Source organism: Helicoverpa zea, chromosome 8 (genome assembly GCF_022581195.2).
Source record: "Helicoverpa zea isolate HzStark_Cry1AcR chromosome 8, ilHelZeax1.1, whole genome shotgun sequence".
NCBI classification, from domain to species: Eukaryota; Metazoa; Arthropoda; class Insecta; order Lepidoptera; family Noctuidae; genus Helicoverpa; species Helicoverpa zea.
This window is the reverse complement of record NC_061459.1, coordinates 3,284,118-3,308,107: the sequence shown is the minus strand read 5'-3', so window position 1 is coordinate 3,308,107 and position 23,990 is coordinate 3,284,118. Positions and strand designations below refer to the sequence as shown.

The following is a 23,990-nucleotide window of genomic DNA, read 5'->3' as shown; positions in this document are numbered from 1 at the left end:
CGCCACATTCACCTGTTTGGACTAGATATGACAATACATGACATACAATATGGACAATACCTAGTGCCGTTTTGACAATTAACCATTAGGAGTAGATTCTTTTCATGCAATTGTGTACTTCGAACTAATCACTGCTAATTCTGAATTAATTGTTTGCTTGCCTTTTTTTACGACATGTTGGTGTGGACACCTGACCAATGGAAAATTATGTTATGGAAACCAATAAGCTATTATAGCAAATAATTAAGGCCACTGAACTAGATAATCACATAAGTCATTAGCGTAATGATGATAAAAGGTGTATCTAAGGCACCATTAACCGCACCACGTAAATGAAATATACTTAGAAATGAACATGTAATGTAGGACAAAACTACACATTAGTTATTTATGAACAACAAAAGCTTAGGATATTACCCATATACCGAAGATAGGAGATACCTTTTTTCATAAAAATAAAGTAATGTTACATTTGCTTATGTAGCAGTAAACACAAAAATTCTTAACTGTTGTATTTTCCACTTCAATATATGAGCAGCGAAGTTCTTAGAAGATTTCTAATAGATTACGAATTTGAGTAGGTATTCCATAGAATTTGGATGCATCTGTAGAAACTAATCATCATAATAATCAAATCAACTTGGTAATCTTACCGCAGGGCTCAGACTTTTCTCATAAAGAAATAATAGACATTTTTGACTTCTCCAAGTTTAAGTTTCCGCAACGATATTTTTCTCCAGAGTTAATATCCAAGATCACTTAGTAACATAATCAGACAACCTATCGAACTTGGGCTCTAACCACTAGTCAACCACAACGAAGAAGGTAATGAAGGTATACAATTAAGACTACTTCCAAAACTTCGTATCCATAGAACCCAAATAAAACTCTAATACAACAATTGAAGGTACAAAATTGCCAAACAACAGTACCAGTGCAAGTTCCACGTGCGTCCCGAGATTCCTTCTTAAGTTTATATCTCACGTGAAATGACGCTCAAGATAAAATGGCGGATAACATTCCGTTTTGCACGTGCCTAGTTGAATTTATGTCTGTAGCAATGGATATGTTCTATCTTTTGGGATTCTTGTCATAATAATGTCGGACTGTTTGGCTGAGGTATACCAATGTTTGGTATCGTGACGTTTAATGCCCTGGTGGGAGTTATTGAAACTCCTTCAGCGGGAAATAGAGTCTTCTTCTTCAGTACCAACTTGTGGGCTGTATAGCGTTATTGTGTGAAATTCTCTCTTCTGCCTAGCCTTTTTCCAATTATGCTAGGGTTGGTTTCCAATCGGTTAGATTCGAAAACAGATCGAATAGAATAGAATCGGTTAGTCGGAAACAGATGCGATGTGTTTACAAGAAGCGATTGCCTATCTGATCTCCTCAACCAGGTTGTCAGATTTCCTGGCTTCTGACTTACCCTTCTATTTCTGGCACTGTGTGTGAAAGAAAATACATAGAAAAACTGTGATCAATACCAGAAGGTTCCCGAAGGTATTTGGCCAATGTTGGGACACTAACTAGCCTATTGTTGGCCTTACAGTATAAATGACCAATGTTGGCGATTGTGTGACGTGGATTGACGTATAGGTAATTACTTTGATTGAGGCGCCCTGCAGTGTAGCCAGCTTGCGGTTTTGTATAGTTGGATAGGTAAGACAATATCTTAGTTAGGGGTAGTATAATGACTGCAAGTTAGATATTGTCTAGTAATCAAGAAGATATTACTAGTAAAGCATTATAATATGTACTATTTTGCTAGAATTAAGTACGGAGAAAATACTTCACAATTTCATGGCCCAGGCAGAAAAATAATGACAACTTTTCTCTAAAATATACACCAAAAAGCCTATCAAAAACTCACAAAAGTCTCCACTCGTAAAATAATTATCTGTACCTTAAAATTGCCGTCTCAGTCTTCAACAAAGTCAAATTACTTCAAAACATTACTGCTACGCCAACGCACTCGCCATGAGCACTCGTAACAATACACATGTGTGAGTAACCTCGAGTACAGCGTACTAACGAGTTACCCTTATTTCAACAACCAACGTCCAATTTACATAGCGGTGTACCACAAACTCCTCGCTTAAAATGAAACGTAACAATAGCACAATGAAACTTTAAAGTCTGTATTGTGCTCAACTTTATAAATAAAAGTCTCATTAGGTGCCGTCGCCACATCCCACACAAATAACAAGTCTACCTAACGAGATAGCTCTTTCTTTCACATGGACTTTTAAATGCGAAGCCATCAACGTTTCTGAATTTATGTGGACCGGACCGTAATTGGTTTGAGGTAAATGGTTCCGTGTTTTTAATAACTTTACAGATGAGTTAGCAGGTTTTTTTATTCATTAAGGCTGGAGAAAAACTGAATAAATGATAACATCGTGAGAAAAGCGCGTGGTGTAGACTTGGCCTAAATATGGAAGGAACGGTGCTGACAAGCGACCATTAGTGAGAATTTTGACCTACCTCTTACAAAGAAGTGGGTAGTCGAGTCCCAAATTTAGAAAATTTCCACAAACCTATCAGGCCTGAATTCATAGGACAAAAATATTCCACAGGTATCAGGATTGAACATGCCTTAATATAGCGAGCTTGAAAGTGCGGAGTATAATAGGCAGATGTAACCTTTACGAATTTACTATCATTTCATTTATTTACGTTTTTTATATAGGTTTTTTTTTGCTGTTTGATTATTGGTATCTTTGAAAGATTTCTGTCGACTCTGAACTATCAAAATAACAATATAAGTGAAATATCGGAGCTGATGCCATAGACCCTTATCACTTTACGCATTTAAACTATATACCTGATATAAATATAGTATTTGTGCTTTTCTAGCTAATGCTATAACTTACGATAATAACATCATAGGGCCACTTAACATCGACCACTTTGTATTCCAGGCCAGGGCCTTACTATTTAATTACATATCAGTCTAACCTACATTCCTAGAAGGTGATATTATTTCAATCATCATTTATTTTTTCAGGACCTTGCTTTCTTTTTAAATTAATTATGCTGTCCTCTTTTCAAGTAATATTTCAAGAATAGTATTTAAATATTTTTTTTAAACTTATTTATTTACTACAGCAAATACACAAAACATTTCAAAGCAAGAAAAGCAATGACCCACGATTAACACTATAAAGTTACATATTGGTCTTTACTACAAATAAATGATTTACAACAGTCTTTTCTCCTTCGTGTTTACAACATTAACCTAATATTCAAGTCTACAGCAAACAATCTTTAAATACTCTTAACAAGAAATCCACAAGAACCAAATACCCATTTTCTAAGTAAACAAAAAGTAGCATCTACCTTCATTAAGGGGTTTAATTATAGTTGCAGCGATATAAGAACAAAGCTTTGCACCGCAACTAATGCTAACGATTGCAGCTCAGGCTGTGTTATGAGATGTTAAAGAAAACTTTTTTTCAGGGTGAAAAGAGATGGTAATATTGAAAATGACACTTGAATGTAGGTTGCTGTAAGATGGCATGATACAATTTGAAATTGTAATCACCATTAATTGGTACATCATCAGACTTTTTATCGTCCCAAAGTTAGATACAGGAGCGTCTTCATACAGAAAAAGTAATGAGCGTTCTTTATTAGTTTTCTCAATGTAGATTGGCAATGCTAGTTTTTTCAAGTCATTTTTCTCAACAATGTTTTCCGGCACTTGTTCGCAAGAATACATATGCATATTACATTCAGAACATATACTAAATCTGAGGAATAGTTCTTTACATTGATATTAACCTCATCTGCAATAGAACATTCGCGCTTGCACGGCGTAGCTGATTCGCCATTAAAATATTGAATTTCCCTGTCTGATAAAAAGTATCGCTAATGTGATTTTTCTAGGTTACTTCTTTCTCGCCAAACGAAAATGAGTTTTCGTTAACTCCCTCATTTCCTACTGAAATATCAAGGGCCAGAGTATCCGGTTGCCAAGAATATTTTGGAGATGATCCCACAAGATTGCATTAATGTTAGGCTTCTTGCATTTATTTCGGCGTTGAGTACAAAATAATGTTTCGTTCTTTGTAATGGGTTTAAAAGATTGTTTTTATATTCAGTTTAAATGTTTGTATTGGCATTATTGATCTTTGAGCTGTTGCAATACTGGTAGTAATTCCAGATTTGAACGCGAGCATAAATTATAAGTATCGGATTCAAGGGAAAAAGCTTATCAGCTCCACCTTATGAAAAAACCTGTAGGTGTCGGTGTAGGGCTTGCTTCTATTCCTCGTGATGTTGTTATATTTTTAATATTTTAATATTCATTTATTTATATGTTACATTTTATATTATACATTCCTCGACAATGCGCTGGCAAAATTACGATAAATGGACTATGTAGCTTTAAAATAATGTTGCTAATAGGACCAGTGGTTTCTTTGATTAGCGTGTACAACCCAACAAACATTTCAGCTTTGCAATATTAGGTACTATAGAATAGTACGATTATTTTCCTAACTTCATGTGTTTGTTACAGTTAAACATGCAAGTATCGTGGGTACGGCACAGAGACATCCATCTGCTCACAGTTGGCCGGTACACCTACACAAGTGACCAGAGGTTTAGAGCCATTCACTTACCACACTCCGAGGACTGGACTTTACAGGTAATTATTTAAACTTCTTGTCTTTATATAACGAATTGAATAAAATGATAAACGGTTTCAACTATTCGAATTTTAGAGCAATTCAACTCGGATCGGCTTAAGCGTCTTTCATCGCGTTTTTTAACAATTACCTAGAAACAGATTTTGTTAAGACGTTTTCCTACATACTGGTCGTGGTATGGCCAGCGATTGTACAATACTGACCTCCAACTTACCTGTATAGAAAGTTGATAGGAATTTCCTAAATAATCACAGTCTTTGCAGATAGGTCTTGGTTCAACGATAGGTTTCAGACCTTTCTTGAACTTCACAATGATGCGAGCATTTACATTAAGGACAAAATACCTTACTTTTAAGCAAAGTGTGTTTTGGCACCACCGATGACATATATTCGGTTACATAACCATATAAACCTAAGCCTATATGGTTTAGGGATAAACTCTGCTACATGTTCAAGCATCCACTTAAGATCTTAATCTATGTTTTGGCTACTTGCCACGAGATAAAAAGCCTTTCCGATAGCCTTTCTTCAAACCATACAATCACCCAACTAGACACTTTAAGAGTTTTAATAGAGATACGATACGACTTTATACCAGAAGTCTACAAAACAATATTCAAGGGAGAGTGTTTTTTTTTGTATAAATCCTGTCGTATTATTCCATGCCCGGATTGAAGACTTTCAAAAAGACTCTATAGAATGATAATTATAAAAGATGAGTTATGTTAATAGGATCGAGGAAGGATTGATTTAGAGGATAAAACTTGTTAAAATAAGGCTAGGCGCTGATTGCAACTTTTCGTCACCGTGACTTTTTGTTACTTAGTCAAGTGCAATGAAAACTATACTGAGTGCGCTCATTATGGTGACGTGATAAGACGGTGACAAATAGTTGCAGCAGCAGGCAATGCCGGAGTGACGTGACTGTCACTCGCGTACACGTACGTACATTACAATGGGAGTCCGCTCACTGGTGACTTTTTGTCACTCAGCCGGCATACAAAAATGAACGCGATTTGTCACCCAAGAACAGATTCAGTGAGCGCACCGTGGGTGACAGCAGGTGACAGTGACAAAAAGTCACGGTGACGAAAAGTTACAATCAGCGCCTAGCCTAACACAATGGCCAAGTCTCTCAATTACCCGTGGTAACAGCACCCTTTATACAAACAAAAACATTGACCATAGCAACTGAAACATACTTATTTAAATTCACACGTTTAAACACAGACATTATGAAAAGGGATCTATGTAAATATTCAAGCAACATTAACGTAAAGATGTTATAACATTACAATTCAAATAAACCCGTACTCAAATTACATTAATTGTACTTGAAATCACTGGAACGTTTATTTCAGAGGATAATGTTACTGTAAGTCCTTTATATTTCCAAGTCCTAAGATATTCGCTAGAAAATTAAAATGGTTCTGTTACCCTGTAATGTTTTGTACCGTGAATTTATTTAAGTAAATCCGTTTAATGGCATAGCCGTTATATTTAGTATCCCTGAAATGTTTTCGTCCTTGAGATTTTAGTTATTTTGTATTCATGTTGTAGTTTATTATGTTGTTGAAATTCTGATCGAATAACCGATTACCTTTTCACAAAAAATAATAACCATAAAAGATTAGATTGAAAAAATAAAATGCTGAAGTTGCATGAAATCTGCAAACACATGGAAATTGAAGTAGCTAAAACATAAAACTCTGAATGAAAATGTACGCATCATAAAATCTTAAAAAACAAAAAAAAAAAATACAAGTACGTACATTCTTCTTTCGCTCACCAGACCAGAAAATTGTCTTACACATTGCATTATTATTTTCTATCTCGGTGGCTGAATAAAACGATGGTCTGAGCTTTGGCTTAATACTTTATTTTTGTTCTAGATCAAGTATCCGCAGCACAGAGATTCGGGAATTTACGAGTGTCAAATATCCACGACTCCGCATATGAGTCATTTTATACACCTCAACGTTGTTGGTAAGTCGAAACTTATTAGATTCTTATGTTGTCCTGGTATGCGATGTTGAGATTACTCCGTACATTCATCCCTATCTATGTGTTCTCTTAACACATGCCATTTCTACTAGATCATTCCACGCATAGTCAGAATATAGAAACAACATACATATATGTGTTGTTAGTTTATGTAGTTATGTTATTTTTGTGGTTGCCAATAATTGATGCGTTTTAGGAAACATTTTGGGTATGGTTTAATGGTTTTGGTTCATTTAATACTTCTAGTACAAATTAAAGTAGACAAACATAGGAATATAGTTTTGCAAATATATTTAGCGATTATCTTATAAAGGTTATTTATATTGGTTTTAGTTTATAATTTAATTTGAGAGTTCAACAAGTAATATTTTCCTATTTAAAATTCCTCTTGTTCTTAAAGCAATTTTGTATTAATTGGATAATTAACAAATCCTATGTAAGCCGTACCATCTTTTGATCGGATAATTAAAGACTTTCCCTTTGAGTATCAACGGCAAGCCACAACCTCGTATTACAAGCCATCGTAAGTCGGTATCAGTGAACTTTTTCAATTAATACAACTTCGAAAACCTCAAAATTAATTCCTCAGAATTTGAATTTCGATAAATTCTTCGTTCGTAATTCGAAACACGTTTTTAGTTTGTCTTGTAGTCGTAAAATGCTTTAATTAGTTCTGTAAATTCGATGTGTTCGGCGAAACAGTCCTTTGAGCCGGTTACTAATAATTTGTTCGTAATAGGTAATAGTTCATAATTGTGTTGACTACCCGTATTTAGTGATCGTCAACTATTGTCAGTCAACAAACAGTGGAACAAGCCCAAAATTAATGATCAACGACACCGTGTTTATTGAAGAAACATCGTTATCAATTTCCATAGAAAAGCTAATTGGAACCTAAGTTTTGAAACTGAATACTTTATCAAAAGCTTTTCAGTACTAGTTACTTAGTGAAGTTTCTGGGAACCTAATACCTTACAGCTATAAACATCTCGAAAAATATGAACGTTATATATTTTTTTTTTGTTAAATATATCATTACAATAAGATAAAGATAAAAGATTGTTTTTTTGTTCAAAACATGAGTATGCAGTACAAACAGGTTTGCAAAGCAGGGTGTTACATAAAAAAATCAAAGTTCTAGCATGTTTTGCCCACAAGGGCGTACAAAAGTTAAATAAAAGATAATGAAATAATTTTAAAAATATGAAAAGTAAATAAACTAAGATATAGACTAGATTGGTATTACTTATTTAAAAATTCGTTAACATTATAAAAACAGTTTTCTATTAAATATTTTTTTAAATGAAATTTAAATTTTGAAAGCGGTAGCTGTTTAATAGACTTAGGTATTTTGTTGAATATCATGGGTGCCAGACAGAAAATACGTAATAATAAGTTACAAGTAATAATAAGTTCTAATATATGTAGCCCACTAGCTGTTCCCCGCGATTTCACCCGCTTCTCGAGCTTTCCATACTCGGATAAAAAGAACTCTATCCTTTCTCAGAGCTCTGCGTATCTATCTATCGAATCTGTGTACCAAATTGAATTAATAGGTTGACTAGTTTTGTCGATAAATCCAGATAGATAGACAGATAGTTTCACATTTATAATATTAGTAAGGAAATTGGTAAGAGTATATAATTATAATTTATAGTTTCACGTGTCGATAATATTATATCAATACATCCTTCTTATATATTATATTCTACATTCCATAACGTGGCAACAGCTTGAAATAACATCACATTCAAGTTAGGTACCTAAACAAATACCAGCATATGAACTTTTAATTTACCGTTTATCATAGCTGTTTGCGTTTTCTGTGAGTAAGCGTTTGCGTCAGAAAGTTACTGAACTTAGTACAAAATGTTTATGTTTCTCGTGTTTGGCGAAGTTGGTTAATTAAGTGCGACGTATTATGGGCACGCACGCAACTTATGGGGGTAAGAAAAACAAAACATAGTGACGACCTTTCCTAAGTGAGAAATGTTTTATTTGATGGGCACGATTATAATGTTTTGGTTAATTTAATGCAAAAGAAAAGAAAATATTTGTAAAAAAAAATGAAAAATTTGTCAAAACCATTTTTTGCATATTCGGCTAATCATTCTTACGAAACACCTCGTAAAACCTCATTAAGACCTATAAATGAATCATAATGTTCCCCCTTGCCCCTTCAAGACCTTTACCATTTAAAGGACAAAAACTAAGAGCTGTAGAAATATGTAATTACTAAGAAACAGAAGTTAATATTTATTTTTGTTACAGAACCAACAACGGAGATAATTGGAGGCCCAGACCTCTACATTGACAGAGGTAGCACCATCAACCTCACGTGCGTGGTTCTATACTCACCAGAACCACCAGCTTACATATTTTGGAACCACAATGATGCGGTAAGAACTATAAATACATTCTAAAAATAATAGTAGACGTTGATGAATTGCCCTGACTGTTCAATTGGAAACAGGTACCACCTGTCCTGCGATTCTATAAAATTCGATCAACAACTCGCATTTCACTTCGATTCGTAATGTCATTTCATACTTTAGGGGAGGTAGGGGAGGGATGGGCACTTTTTCACATTTATTGCATAAAAAATTCAGATTTTACAGATAATCAACTTTTATTACCATTTCTTATGTTTGGCTAGATAAAATCAAAGAGCTATCCTAAAAATTACAATCAGTTTCAACATTACGAGATATTTAAACGGTTTCAATAAAACCGTCGACACGTCAAAATTTTGTTTAGTCTGACATGCTTTAGTTGGTACTTACGTAGTGTTTAAAGTTACTTTTTGCTTTTTATAGGGTTTATCGTTTATAACATTTTGTCATAATAATTGCGTACTTTTTTGGGTCGGGGGTTTTTTTAAATTTATAATTTTATTTTATTTCATGGTTTTTTAAAGGAGCTCCTTAATTTTTCCTTCTTTTTATGATGGGTTCGCTATATGCGATCTCAGCCAAAGGAAGCTGTTTAACAATCCTCATGACAAACTGGCTCTGGGAGAATTGCACAGATTGAGAAACAATAAAGATGGACCTTTGTTGATCCAGGGTTATATATCATTCTAGGGTTTCATCCGCCACATCCCATTTCCAGCATTAGGTTCTCGTCAATTAGAAACATGAAGAAAACTAGTCAAGACAAATTAAACGAGCCCAAACTCGATGGGTTTACTAAAAGGCAGTTCAGGATTACGTCTCCTATCTTCGTGTCCTAACAGCAGACCAGCTCAGTGGTTCCAGAAGACATTAGTATTTCAAATTTTAGATCCCACATATGCTTGCAAGTAAACTGAGCGTGTAACATTCCTATCACACCTAACAAACGAGCTGATGACCTTGAAGACCTGAACCGATTTCCACCAAACATAGCTAAGAACACTCCCGAATGACATTCCTTTTAAACAAAAAAAACCGCATTACAATCGGATCATCCGTTTGGGAGCTACGATGCCACATACACACACACACACACAGACACGTCAAACTTATAACACCCCGTCGTTTTTGCGTCGGGGGTTAAAAAGAATGGTTTGCGACGGGAAATTCTTAAAGATTTAATATAACGAGCAATACAAGAGGTATCAAAAGGTTAAAAAATAAAATTAACAGCTGATAAATATGGAGTCCCTAGATCAAGTTGGCAACGGTACCTGAAACAAGATTCTATAAAGGATTTTTAGCGCAGATTTATAACCTCACAAATTTTCACTGAAGAAGAAGAACAAAAATTTACAAATTATACATTACATGGTATGTCCAAGCCTCCCTACCATAGGGAGCATTGGACACTTTTGACTTAGTTTATAAAAAAAAATCGGTAAAAAAACTTAACTAAAACGGTTTTATCTTATGTGCACTGAAAACTAGAAAATAAAAAATAGTTACTTACCTGTCAACCTACGGTGGTCCCGGTCATATTAGACTAAAATAAAAACGTGGGGCCCATAAACTATTGCTGTAGTACCTCTTCTAGAGGTGGATATGGAGGAGGTTCTATAATAGGTGTGGATTGCATCGACTTACTATAATCGTAACTGGAGATTTTGACAATCAATCATTAATAATAGAAAATACACATACCTTTCATTAGTTTTCTCTTTATAACGATCCGAAACCGCAACAAAATATTTAAGTACTTTTACGAGTGTTTCTATTCTATTCTATTTTTGGATATGGCAATCCGTGTCGATGTCAATTCGACGATTCTGCCAATGACAAGTGGGATGACAAGCAAGTAGTGCTTTTAATGAAAAAAAAAAATAAAAATAATAATTATATATTGATTTAAGACGGAGCTGTGGCCGATCTTGTGTAACTTAATGTGTTAGTAGGACGGCACTGAAACAAACAGAAATACATTTACATATATAAAAATAACAAGAAAATGTTAGTAACACATAACATACATATACCACAACCATACAAACTGAGGCCTAAATATAGGCCACAGTTTATAATTTAATATTGTTTTGATGTATAAACATCAACAGCATCTGGAGCAGTTCTGGACAGGAGTGGGATAAGAGGGAACGGAAATTAGTAGGGAGAGGAATTTTAAGTTTTTGGAGACGACCATATAAATCAAAGGATGAGTTGTTAGGACAGTCAAAAAATATATGGTCCAGGGTACCCTCATCCAGTCCACACTCGCAGAGGGATGAATCCTGCACCCGAATTTTGCGCAGAAAGACCGGTGTACAACAGTGACCTAACCGTATTCTGCACAGGACTGAAATTACCCTTTTAGGGTATTTTTTAAATTTTGAAAACCACGGTTTTGGTTTTACAACCGGTTGAATGGCGAAATAAGAGCTACCCTTCTTTTTGCTGGAGATGTTCCAGCATTCCTGCCACGAGGTCTCAAGACTCAATTTAGGGAGGTTTAGCAGGTCATGCCCTTGAAGGGAGAAGTGTACAAGGTCAGCAGACTCAGATGAACACGCATCTTTGGCCAATGCATCGGCACATTCATTGCCCGCTATACCGCAATGGCTAGGAATCCAGACTAAGTGAACTTCTTTCTCTTGCCTAGTGCAGGAGAAAAGGGACTTTTTAATATCCAGGACAATAGGAAAATGGAGTTTAGTTCTAAAGGGATTCTGGGATAGGGCTTGGAGACAGCTAAGGGAGTCAGTAAAGATAACTCCATAGCTAATCTCATGGGACTCTATAAAACGACAAGCTTCCAATAGTGCCACACACTCGCCTGTAAATACAGAAGACTCCTTCGGACATTTGAATTTCAAAATTATTTTAGAGTTCTGATAGTAAACCGCGGCTCCAGTACAGCCACCATTTGATTTGGAAGCATCCGTGAAGAACTTTTGAAACCCAATCCATCGTTCACCCAAAACCGCATTAAAGGCCGAATTTGCCGATGGGGAGTTTTTGGATATGCCAATGTTATAGAATATTTTAGGGGTGAAGCAAAGTACTTCATAGGGGTAATTAAATAGAGGAAGTCTGGGATATGGAGCAATGGGGGATTCTAAATTTTGAAAAAACCGGTATGCTTTTAGGAATAGGGGGATTTCTTTGTGTTCCCAATATTTGGAGCTGTGACAAAGAGTGTCAAGCTCTCTGAGTTTTGGGATGAGGGGGTGGGACGACTTGGGAATAACCCTGGATAGGAAACGGGAAGCAAGGTACTGACGTCTCAGGGCTAGAGGAGGTTCCGCGCATTCGACCTGCAAGGCGTTAATAGGCGACGACTTCATGCAACCTGAGATGATTCGAAGGCATTGAGATTGAATCCTATCTAAACCGGCCAAGGCACCTTTGTTGCTTGGAATCACCAAGTGTGACCCATAGTCCAGGATACTGCGGACTAAGGCATTGTAGACCAGTTTCATAGTGAAGGGATGGGCCCCCCACCAGACACCAGCGAGAGCTTTTAAGATGGAGATTGCTCTTTCGCATCTTTGGATCAAATAGTTAAAGTGGTGAATCCCGGATAATTTTGAATCTAAAAAAACGCCTAAAAATTTTGTTTTATTATTTATGGGAATATCTTGTCCTTGAATGTTAACTGAGACCTGAGGGATCAGTAGTTTTCGGGAAAAAATCACTACCGAGCTTTTTGGGGCGGATAACGTGAGACCATGGTTCAAAAGCCATGTGTGCAGAGAGTCCAGGGAGAGACAGAGAGATGAGGCAGCGTCCGCAATAGATGAATTTACTACATACAACACTAGGTCGTCCGCGTATTGTAGAAGGTGGCAGTCACAATTAAGGCAGGAGCCAATGTCTGCTGTATACAGGTTGTATAGTAGTGGGCTCAGAACTGAGCCTTGGGGAAGGCCCTTCCACGTCTGTCTCACCTCAAATACCTCCCCCTGCACTCTGAGCATCAAAGAGCGAGACATGAGGAGTGCGCATATACATTGTACCATCTTGCCCGGAATCCTCAGCTGTTGCAATTTTTGCCTGAGAACTGGAAGAAGGACGCTGTCGTATGCGGAAGAGATGTCAAGGAAAGTGGCTACAGCAGATTCATTTTTGGAAAAGGCTGTACGGATATCAGTAACCAAAATTGCCACACTGTCCATGGTGCTAAGCCCCTTTCTAAAGCCAAACTGATGGCTCGGCAGTAAATCCCTAGACTCCACCAACCACTCAAGTCTATTTTTAATTAAATGTTCCAATATCTTGGCCAACACTGAGGACAAAGCAATTGGTCTAAGGCCATTCGGATCATCAGCAGTCTTGCCGGGCTTCAAAAGGGGAATTACTATCTGAGCTTTCCACTGTTCGGGAACCCAACCAAATTGATAACAATAATTTAATATTCCTAAAAAATACTTTTTTGCTTCAAAACCAAAATGAACTGCAAATGAGTACGGTATGCCGTCTATGCCTGGGGCGGAATCCCTAACATGACGTAACACCGCATCAAGTTCCTCCAACGAAAATGGTTCATTCATAGGATCGTCCAAAATATTTACAGACGGGAGCAGAAGTTCTGAGGAAGAAGGAACATAGGCTGGAGCAATTTTGTCGAAAAAGGATTCAGCAGTTTGTCTCGAGATAGGGGAAGAGATAGATGGGGAGCAGCCTCGCCTGAAACGATTAATGCTCTTCCAAACTGCTGAAATAGGAGTGGAAGGGGATAGAGAAGTGCAAAACTTAACCCAACCGCGACGTTTCTTCTTGCGAAGAAGCCGTCGAGATTGAGCTAACACTCGTCTGTACCGTATAAGATTGACGCTATTCATCGCATCATTGTACTGTTTTTCGGCCTCTTTTCTTTCTTTAATAACCGATGTGCATTCTTGATCCCACCACGGGGGTGACGGGATTTTATTTCTGGCACAGTTGCGCAACGGAAAGGTAGAGTCTGCGCTTGAGGTAATGGCCGAGATAAAGCCATCGTAGCAGCTCTTAGCATGGCAGTGACCAGAAGAATCTTGGAAACTTGAATTTAAATTTGGAAGCGTACTAATTTTCCCCTCCAGTAAAGATGCAAACTTCGACCAATCAGGTTTGGACAAGTTGTACTTCAATAGTGGAGGAGAAGTTTTCTCTAAATAAGTTTTATTAATTAAAGTTACAACAATGGGGAAATGGTCGCTACCATGCGTCAGAGTAGTACATTCCCAATGAATTGATGCCGCCAACTCAACTGAACAGAATGTGAGGTCTACACAACTCTTTTGCTGTCCTGGAAGGGATCTACGAGTAGGGCTACCATCATTTAAGATGCAAAGGTCTAAATCATCCAAGATTTCTACTAAACCTTCCCCAAACGAATCACAACGATTGGAGCCCCATCTAAAGTGGTGACAGTTGAAGTCACCCATGACGAGCACAGGTCCTACTATGCTATTCAAAATGTCCCTAATGGTGGTTAAAAACCTACGCTGAGGATGGGAAATATACACCGATAAAACAGTGATACCCTCAATTCTACACGCAACTATATTCATATCACCATCCAGAACCGGAAGGGACAAGGTGGAGAGGGGGACACGATTATTAACAAGGAGAGCCGACCCTCCATAGCCATCAGATCTGTCACATCTGAGAATATTAAATAGTGGTATATTAAAACTGAGACTCGGGGTGAGCCAAGTCTCAGCTACAGAGCAAGCCAGAGGCTTGAATTTGTTGAGGAGGAATATGAGGTCGTGCTTTTTATGCCACACGCTCCTCACATTCCATTGAAGGAATACTTGGCGAGGCGCCATTTCTAATATTTGATAAAAGGTTAGTTAATTGGTAGGCAACGTTGGACGGTAATTGGGTATTATTGGTGGATAGGATTGTAGATAGAAGTTTAATAAGTATATCTATTATTGAGGAAACATTACTATCAATGAATGGGTTATTCAGAGCGCAGCCATCAGGCTGTGAAGGTGCAGGGGAGTTAATAATCTGCTGATGGGCAGCTTTATCATAAGAGGGAGATAGAGGGGCATGGGTCCTTGGCTTAAGGAAAACAGTTTTGCGGTATGACTGAGTGGGGGCGGGAACTGCTTTTGCAGCATTCGCATAATTGCGAGAAGCAAGTGGGACAGATTTGCTAGCTTCAGCATATGAAAGGGACTTCTCAGCCATAACCGTCTTAATGGCCTTCTGTCTACCCAACTCCGGGCATGACTTGCTATTTGCAAAATGATTCCCTGAGCAGAGCACACAGAATGCCTCCGCCTCAGAAGTGCTGCAACCATCACCAAGGTGATCATGGCCGCACTTACTGCAGCGAGGCTTGGACCGACACACTAGTTCCACATGACCAAACCTGCAGCACTTACGGCACTGGATGGTGGGATAAACATATTGCTGAACTGGAAGGGAAGTGTAACAGCAAAAAACTCTTTGAGGCAATACTTGGCCATCAAAGGTAAGTACACATGTCTCTGTTGCCTTGAATTCAGTTACTCCATCTATAACTACTTTCCTGCTTATGCGACGAACTTTCAGGATTTCACCACAACCTGAAGGGACCTGTAAGTATTTTTGGGCTTCCTCTTCATTTAAATCTGTGGGAACACCAGTCACAACTCCCATCCTAGTTATATTAAAAGTGGGGATTGAGGCAACATAGCAGTTCTTATGTAAAATGCTGTTGATAATAAATGAGTTTGCATCCTGAGGGGATTTAAACTCTACAGACACACGGTTCCTACCAACTTTTTTAACACCATCACGGACAACGTTAGTAATATTATGTTTTTGTAGGAATATTCCGAAAGTAACAGGGTGTAGAGAGGTACCGGCGTTAGGCTGGGGCTCCAATCGAGAGACATGAACGATAAAAGGTGCCTTATCAGTAGCTGAGTACCTGCTGCGGCCAACTAGGTTCCTTTGTTGTTTGGATGGCGGGGTTGACACGCTAATGTTAGCATCATCTCCGGAGCGTTTCCTGGTATACGAGGTTGATGGGGTCTGGGAGTCCGCGATGCTGCAAGCAACATCAGCGAGTTGGGATAGCGGATAGTTGGGGGAAAGAGGAGCATATGCAGAGATGTCGGGAGGATCGGGATCGGGAGGTTTATTTTGATCCATTATGCTTATAAACAACTAGTAAGTTACCGAAATAACAGTACACCACTGGAGACAAACACAAGGACAACACACAAACACAAAACTAAGTCACAAAAGTTCACCAAAACACTTAAAACGGCTGAAAATTCTAGGCACACGTGCTAACCAAAGACACTCTGTGGCGAGAATCCCTTTACGAGTGTTTGTTCTTGACAACTCACAGAAATGACAGATAGTCTATGGATGAACACCGTTACCAGTCGGTAACGTAAACTACCCAATAAAAAAAAAAACTATGATCAAATCAGAATAAAAGGACCCCCCTTTTATTCTGATTTCATCATGTCTCCCAACTGCCCATCTGTCCCCTACCTCCCCTATAGATAGACAGATTTTGGCAGATCTGTCAAAATCTCGACTTTAATTTAGTTCAACTTGTCAACACGCTCGATAGTGTAGCGCTAGTGTAGTTTGACAATGTCAATCACGAAACTTTAAGGTAGAATTCCGTGGGTCGCGATTGTCGCAGCCGCGCGCGACGAAAGTCAACCTATGAAAATGTATGGCACCGCTGCCGAGGGCCGCGACAGTCGCGCGCGGACGACGAATTTCGTGAGCCGCTCGCGGCCGTACGCTTCTCAACATGGTCTAGCGCTTAATAACATCTATAGAATTTTAGTAAAACCAGAATTAAATTGTTGACAATGCCGCGAGCAGCTTACGAAATTCGTCGGCCGCGCGCGACTGTCACGGGCCTCGGCAACGGTGCCATACATTTTCATAGGTTGACTATTGTCGCGTCCACGGAATTCTACCTTTAGATCGAAGTCGAAGTGAGAGTGATGTCGAAGTGAGTTGTGATATTTTATAGAATCGACATGCTGAACCTTGAAAAATAATGACACACACGTTTAACTACGCAAAATTGAAAAGACATTCCCAATTCATCCAAAATTAGTTCCATAATTTGAAAGTTTTATTGTTAAGCTTGCCTTCACACTTAAGTTCGTTGATCAGTAAAACAAAATTAGAATAGCAATTCATGTCTAAACAACAGTCTATTTATAGCGATTCCAGCAACTAAGCCATAATTGTCCATGTCAGACAACATAATAAAAATTACCATAATTCATCCAATCCAAGTTTGTATCATGAAAAACAGGAAAATGTATCCAATCTTGAGAATAGCTTCAATAGTATTAGCATAAACATGAAGTGAATAAAATGTGTGCAGATAATAAGCTACGACTCTCCGAGAGGGGGGGTGTCGGTGGTGACTGAGAAGGGGGAGACGACGACCTCGTTCCTGCTCATCCAGCAGGCTCGACCCTCGGACTCCGGGACCTACCAGTGTAACCCGAGCAACGCGCAGTCGAAGAGCATTGTAGTTCACGTGCTCAATGGTGAGTTGAAATGGCAACTTTCTCAATCTTCGTTCTTTTGTTTTTTATTTTACTTTATTACATTCAAAGCAGGCAATTTTGGTAGAGATTGATAATAAATAGGTTTCTTGTAGAAAAGATGATACAAATTAATTTTATCGTCTGACAAATAAAATTAGTGAATAAGTCATCACGTCTGACGCAATTAATAATTAAAAGTTACGAGACTTCATCAAAGCAGTAAACAGAATATTTAACGTCCAACATCAGCCTAATTATATCGACATTTTACGAAGCAATACGTCGACATTAATGAATCCCTTTATCGAGAATCTGCTAAATTCATAATTTAGAAAAATCCCAAATCTTGACGGCGATTCGTAAGACGCAACCCAATCTACTTGATAAACGACCTTCCTAAGATAAAGGAAAGAAAATACATTTTTAAATCTCGCTTCGAATAAAAAATTAAGGCTAAAGACTATTATCATTAAAGCAATGAATCAACGGAATTTTATGTTTCTTTTTAATGTTACGTTCGTGGCTTGGAACAATGGGTAAAAATGCGAAGTAATAAGGTGTTTTCATGTAGTGTTTCATTTATCACTGGCTCGAATTGAAAAAGAACTATCACGAACAACCGTGATTGTGAGTCATTCGAAGTAGTTAAGTAATACGGTTTTCTTTCACCGTTAATTTTTGTATCAATTACAGGTGATTCTATGATTATGATTTATTATTGACTAGTATATTTTATACCAACAGCATAGAGAGCGTAGGCGTCATAGTATATTTCCATTTTCGTTATGGAAATGTTTCAAGTATTTTCCTTACATAGTATTCGTTTTCAATTATAGTTTTCCTTGTGTTTTTTGCCCTTTAAATAGAACCAACAACATAAAAAATATTTTTAGTTCACTGTATTCTGATTCTCTTCTATATTAGTTTTGTTGCTACCAATATTGTTGAGAACAGTTTTAATTTTTGCCAAAGAAGCAAATTCGATTTTTCCTTTATCAGGTGAGTACCCCGCGGCCATGCAGCGAGGGGGACAGGCATTCGCGCTGACGTCACCAGCACATTGCCTCGTGTTGGCGACCTGCCTCTTCCTCACACTCTCTTGACACATACGGATCCTAAACTAAATGTAAATACAAGAATTTTATCAATATCAACCCATTATATTGACAATACGACACAATGAAGATGAGGATTATAACTAATCAGTTGTCAATACAATCGGCTGAAACAATTTGCTATTTTATAGTGTGGGTTGTGTTATGTACAATATAAAATAAATCCAAGAGCAAGTAGAACCTGCTTGTTCCATAGTGTTGTACATAGTGTAAAATAAAGCGTGTTAATCGTATTAATTTATTTAATGGTAATTAGATTTGATTTCCAACATAATAAAGAACCCTTGTCATTGTATGATTAAACTTCCAGTAAAATATTAATTGTATCAGGAATGTAACGGATCATTTGTATTACCTTAATTGGCGAATAAGATTCAAACGTAATATTCTTGTTTATGATAGATGTGTATTAGAAAATGATGAGAAAAATATTAATCCATTGAAAGAACATAAAGATAGTGGAGACAGGAATGTATAAACGGCTGACAATACTACGTTTAAAACACAAAATGTTTAGAAATGAAAATGTAAATAGTTGAGGTTATACGAATCACTATATCTAGCCTTTAACGATACGATGATACTTTGGATTGGTTTGCGACACTACGTAAACGAGAAGAGATATCATGTTCATCAAGTATGTAAAAATATTCGATTTTTTAATTTATCTTTAAGATATTTAGGTACACTTTTCACCTGTTTCTGTTAGTGATACTCCCACGATTATCGTTTCACCTCTATTTTGACCTACTATGTAAGAAAGTAGGTGTGTTACTACCTGGAATTAACTTAAACACCTGCTAGCTTTTCACCAACTTGCTTTGGCCTAATTTCCACCTGTCATGGTCAGAGAAAAATTAATCGATATGTTTTCACCTCTACGAAGTATCGGTAACGAATACAAGGTATCATTGTATGAATTGTATTAAGTGATTGTAAATTGTAAGTAAGATTTTAGTAAAATTTGTGAATCTAAACGATGTTGTAAATAGTATTTTTAAGAGATGTTTTGCAAAGGGGTCTTAGTATAGTATGAAAATAATAGAATCTACCAACATTATATGACCTCTCTACATTATAACTACATCGTGGAAATTATTACCTACTGCATATCGAATAAAAACCAAATTTTTAGTTTCACCATACTAATAATAAGACCCATTTGAAAAAGTAGGATAATACTGTATAATAAATACACTATAAAATAATAAAGTAGATAGATATAAGCGTAAACTAGAAGAAAATATTTTACATAGTTAGAAAACAATTCTGATTTGAAATCGATAATTGTTTGTGTACTTTAATATTCTTCCTGTGACCGATATATTTCTATAAATAAAATTAAATAACGAAATAAAATACGTAAAGTTTCATCTTGTGTACATTTTGTTGCTTATTGATTAAATAACTTATTTTTGATTTGTGGAAAATTTTATAAACACCTAAGTAGTCTTGACCCCCGTCCCCTTATTTTTTAAGACTCGTTACTTAAAAATTGTGAAAATATCGAAGTGCTTTCTTGACAGATACTGTCGTTAAAATATATATTTCATTTTCACGAACTGTACATACGCTGTCCAGATTTACCTCCGCTAAATCTCGGTGTAAAATAACGGAAAACGATTTGAAAAAATGTTTTTTCTTGAATTTAGGATATTGACAGATCTCGATAATTATAACCAGTTATTATTATGTCAAAAGTTTATTATTGTATACAAGTAACAATAGTATTAAATAAAACTTGTTGTATGTATTATGATACCTGACGGTGCGGTGCTCCGCATAATATAATTACATGTGTAATAAACATTATAAAGAAACAATAAAGTTTTAAAAAAATATTTGTCTTTCCTTTGGTGAATTTTCCTATTTCATTTCAGCTAATTTAACTATTCTAAAAATACATCTCAGAAGCTTCCAATTTAGCGTAAACTAATTAAAATTATTTACCTTTTAACTCTAGGACACAGTCGGCATCAAGAGTAATTTCACATAACACAGTCAATTCCAACAAGCCTTAATAAAAAGTTTCTCATTCAGCAAACGTTAAAATATACGAAGTACTTACGAAATCCCAAACCAGTAAACAATACAACATGACCCTGTTCGGTGATTATCAACTTTTCCCGTTAAAGTTTCCATAATCCTAAAACATGCAAAGTAATTTTTGAGAGTAAAACCTTGAAAGCTGAGCATTATAGATTCATATTACTCTTCAGCAGTAAAACTTTTTGTTTACATACAAAAATAAATCATGGGTAAAAAATGTTCGGAGGCGGAGGCTACACCAGTCGGCCAAGCGATCTTATGAATACCTAATCGTTCCGAACAAAGATGAAAGATGTCTTCCCTAATTCGTAAAGACTTATTTACATGCTACATCGCCTACAGTTCTGAAAATTAGATTTTCTTATCTTTTAATTTCGCTACAATGACTCATTTTGTCGATGAATTTTTGAGTAGTGTTACAAAGCACTTTTTCATTGCGCTGAATTTGGCGAGTTTACTTTGGTAATTCTTTTGTTCTGTAAGGTTATTCTATTTTAAGAATTGTTCTGAATGGTGAATGCTAAAATTACTTAGTAAATATCACGCACCCACACTAGAACGAATATCAAAATAATACAAGTCTAATATAACCATTGTATTGTAAAGAACTTTGTGGACACACTATTTCAATCTACGCTAAAAATAAAAGATTCATTAGAAATTCACTGTACTGAAGCTAGCAAATTTAATTGTTAAAGTAAAATAGCCCTTTCTAAGTAATTTATTTAAGGAGAGTCCACCACATCAATTTAGGGAGTCTACAACCTGACCGCTTTATTATCATTGATATCTTTTATTTCAATTTAACATAGCTCTATACTGAAGAAAAAAAGCTAATTAATGTTGTGACTGCGTTATAGGAAAAATATAACGTTATTTTTTATTCAAAATAGTTATGAAATCAGTCCTAGAAACAATTGACTAATTGGTTTGAGCAAGGATGGACATGTAAGGAGACGCTCATGTTTCAGAGATAACTAGTAAAAAATGTGCTCAAAAATAGATTACGTATTACTTTTCGCTCAAAAAATCCTAGATACAAAAACTGTTGTTTGAAATCACCCTCGATTCTACTCTTGCTTCAAATATACTTATAATTAAATAAGGTGAAGGAGACAGAAACCTACAAAGTGGTCTAACCATTCGGTATTAAATTATAAGGCTATAGAAAGTAAAAGGATAGCAAAAAGGCTTTACGAATAAGTTTTTAAATCATCCTTACTAGAAGTTCAATAGTCTAACTTTCAGTAAAAAACGCAAATCGAATCCGACCAACTATTTATCCGGAGAATTTCAATTAAATAGATACCTCCTTGGACTAGTAGAGACTACTAGGACAACGAAAAGTCTCAATTGAAAGTAAAAATATACTCCAAGGGAAAATATATACCTTTGTAGGTACCAAGGTAGACAGGACAAAATAATCTTAGATTCCAAAAATATTGATTTCCATGAAAATTTTGTTATTTAAGGGACTTATTATAGAGAACACACTATACATCCTGCCTAATATTTATAGATAAATTTTCCCTAAACTACTGATTTGTTCAATCACCCCAGTAAATCGGCAGTAAATCATAAGGGTCGGCACACACTTAAGAAGTTTATAGTTTTGTTCACTAATACCTCGTTCCAAGAAGGACGACATGTGAATTGGTCCTTTGTTTAGTACGAATAAAATAATAAAGACTGACATTTTTCAGGGAAAGTGAAATTTCGGAGAAAAGTCACGCTAGGTAAGGTGACCTTGCAAAAAGTTGGGTTGTTCTAAATTTTATAGGTAGTTTGTGTTTAGAGGTTATACGTCAATTTACGTTCAAAATGTGGAACTTTAACCAGTATATGTATGTAGGTTTGAACGCTAGGGTACAAGTCAAAATCTGCCAAGAAAGCTTATTGGCTCAATTAATGTCGAAAAGTAGTCAATGGAAATTAAATAGAAAAAATACGTGTGGCACTCGGGGACTGCCGCGGCAAAGCTATTGCATAGCATTCTGTATCAACTTATGCAATTATAATTATTAATTATGAATCATAATATCATTGATCAAAATCAAAATCAAAAAATACTTTTACACCTATATACTTTCTCACAAACAGCTGATTATGTATTTTTCCGATTTCGGAGCAGCTCGTCTCGATTCGGGCGAGTTCCGTAAAGTCGTACAATACGTCTAATCGCACGACACACAGCGCCGTGTCGAAGACTGCCGAACTGACACGAAGTTAGACGATGCACGGCCTTCAAGCCACACCTCCGTGCCCGTCGGAGTGGGGAGCGTGAGGTTTTTGCGCTCAAGGCCTGCGATAGAAGCTATGCAATAGCTTAAAATTATATATTAAATGTAGGTATGTAACAAAACTACGAATATTTATGTAATTGGATATTTTTTTTTTGCATTAGTAACACAGATATATTCAAAGAAAGTGTAAGCATAAAATTGAATAAATGCTGATATTCAAAGAATAACAAATACTTGATATTCAATATGTCTTTTTATAACATCGAGATATAAAAGATATTAATTAATGTCAATAGTATGTTAAGAAAATCACTTTAGCAATTCAGTCTTGTGATAGGCTAATTGACTTGAGGTTGCCTTTGTAATTCGAACGATAAATTATTTATTTCTTAATTATTACTGCTTCTCAGAATATCCATTAAAGGTCAGGTCACATATGAATGGCGAGGTACGGCGCAGCTTGAACCTGGCGATTAACATGTCACTTGAATCAAACCCTTGAATCGTATCTCATAAAAAACATTTTATAACGCCAATATTGTAAGCAGAAGACGTGGCGGGGTGACAGCGAGCTTGCAGCTAATAAAATCCAGGTACTTATACATTGCAGCTACTAAGATCCATGTCTTTCACGTGTGCCATGACCTTTACTCCCATAATTATGTCATTTATTGACATTCTGTATTCGAAACAAAAAACAAAAGATCGTTACCAACCGCTGTGTGATGCAATATAGACCTTATTGCAGTACTAATAAAGTCTAATTATAAACAAATCACGGTATTGTTGCGGTCTGTACTGGCACAGGTGATTTGCAGGCATCATGAATTCACCATTTAACTTCGCTCCCGTAATAAATAGTGAAGACACAATTAAATAAACATTTAGATACACTAACAGAGTAATAACTTTGTTCAGTTTTGTAAAGTAATTTGGTTTAACTTAACGATGAGCATTTGATCACTCTAGTTACAATTTTCCTCTGTTTATTTTCTGTTGTAGATACGTCAAAATTAAATGT

General features: G+C 36.4%; 1 protein-coding gene across 2 annotated transcripts in view; it reads left to right on the top strand.

The window, feature by feature from the left end:
• Positions 1-20,516, top strand: part of LOC124632484 (lachesin-like) — a 105,563-nt gene extending 85,047 nt beyond the window's left edge. The window contains exons 4-8 of one of the 2 annotated variants that reach the window (XM_047167333.1): positions 4,523-4,651; positions 6,545-6,638; positions 8,928-9,055; positions 17,394-17,562; positions 18,562-20,516. In XM_047167333.1, coding sequence (XP_047023289.1) covers positions 4,523-4,651; positions 6,545-6,638; positions 8,928-9,055; positions 17,394-17,562; positions 18,562-18,665 — 624 coding nt within the window. In that variant the 3' untranslated portion in view covers positions 18,666-20,516. Of the gene's footprint in view, positions 1-4,522; positions 4,652-6,544; positions 6,639-8,927; positions 9,056-17,393; positions 17,563-18,534 lie in introns of both variants that reach the window. The other variant, XM_047167332.1, reaches the window with a different exon arrangement.
• The last annotated feature ends 3,474 nt before the right edge of the window (positions 20,517-23,990 follow it).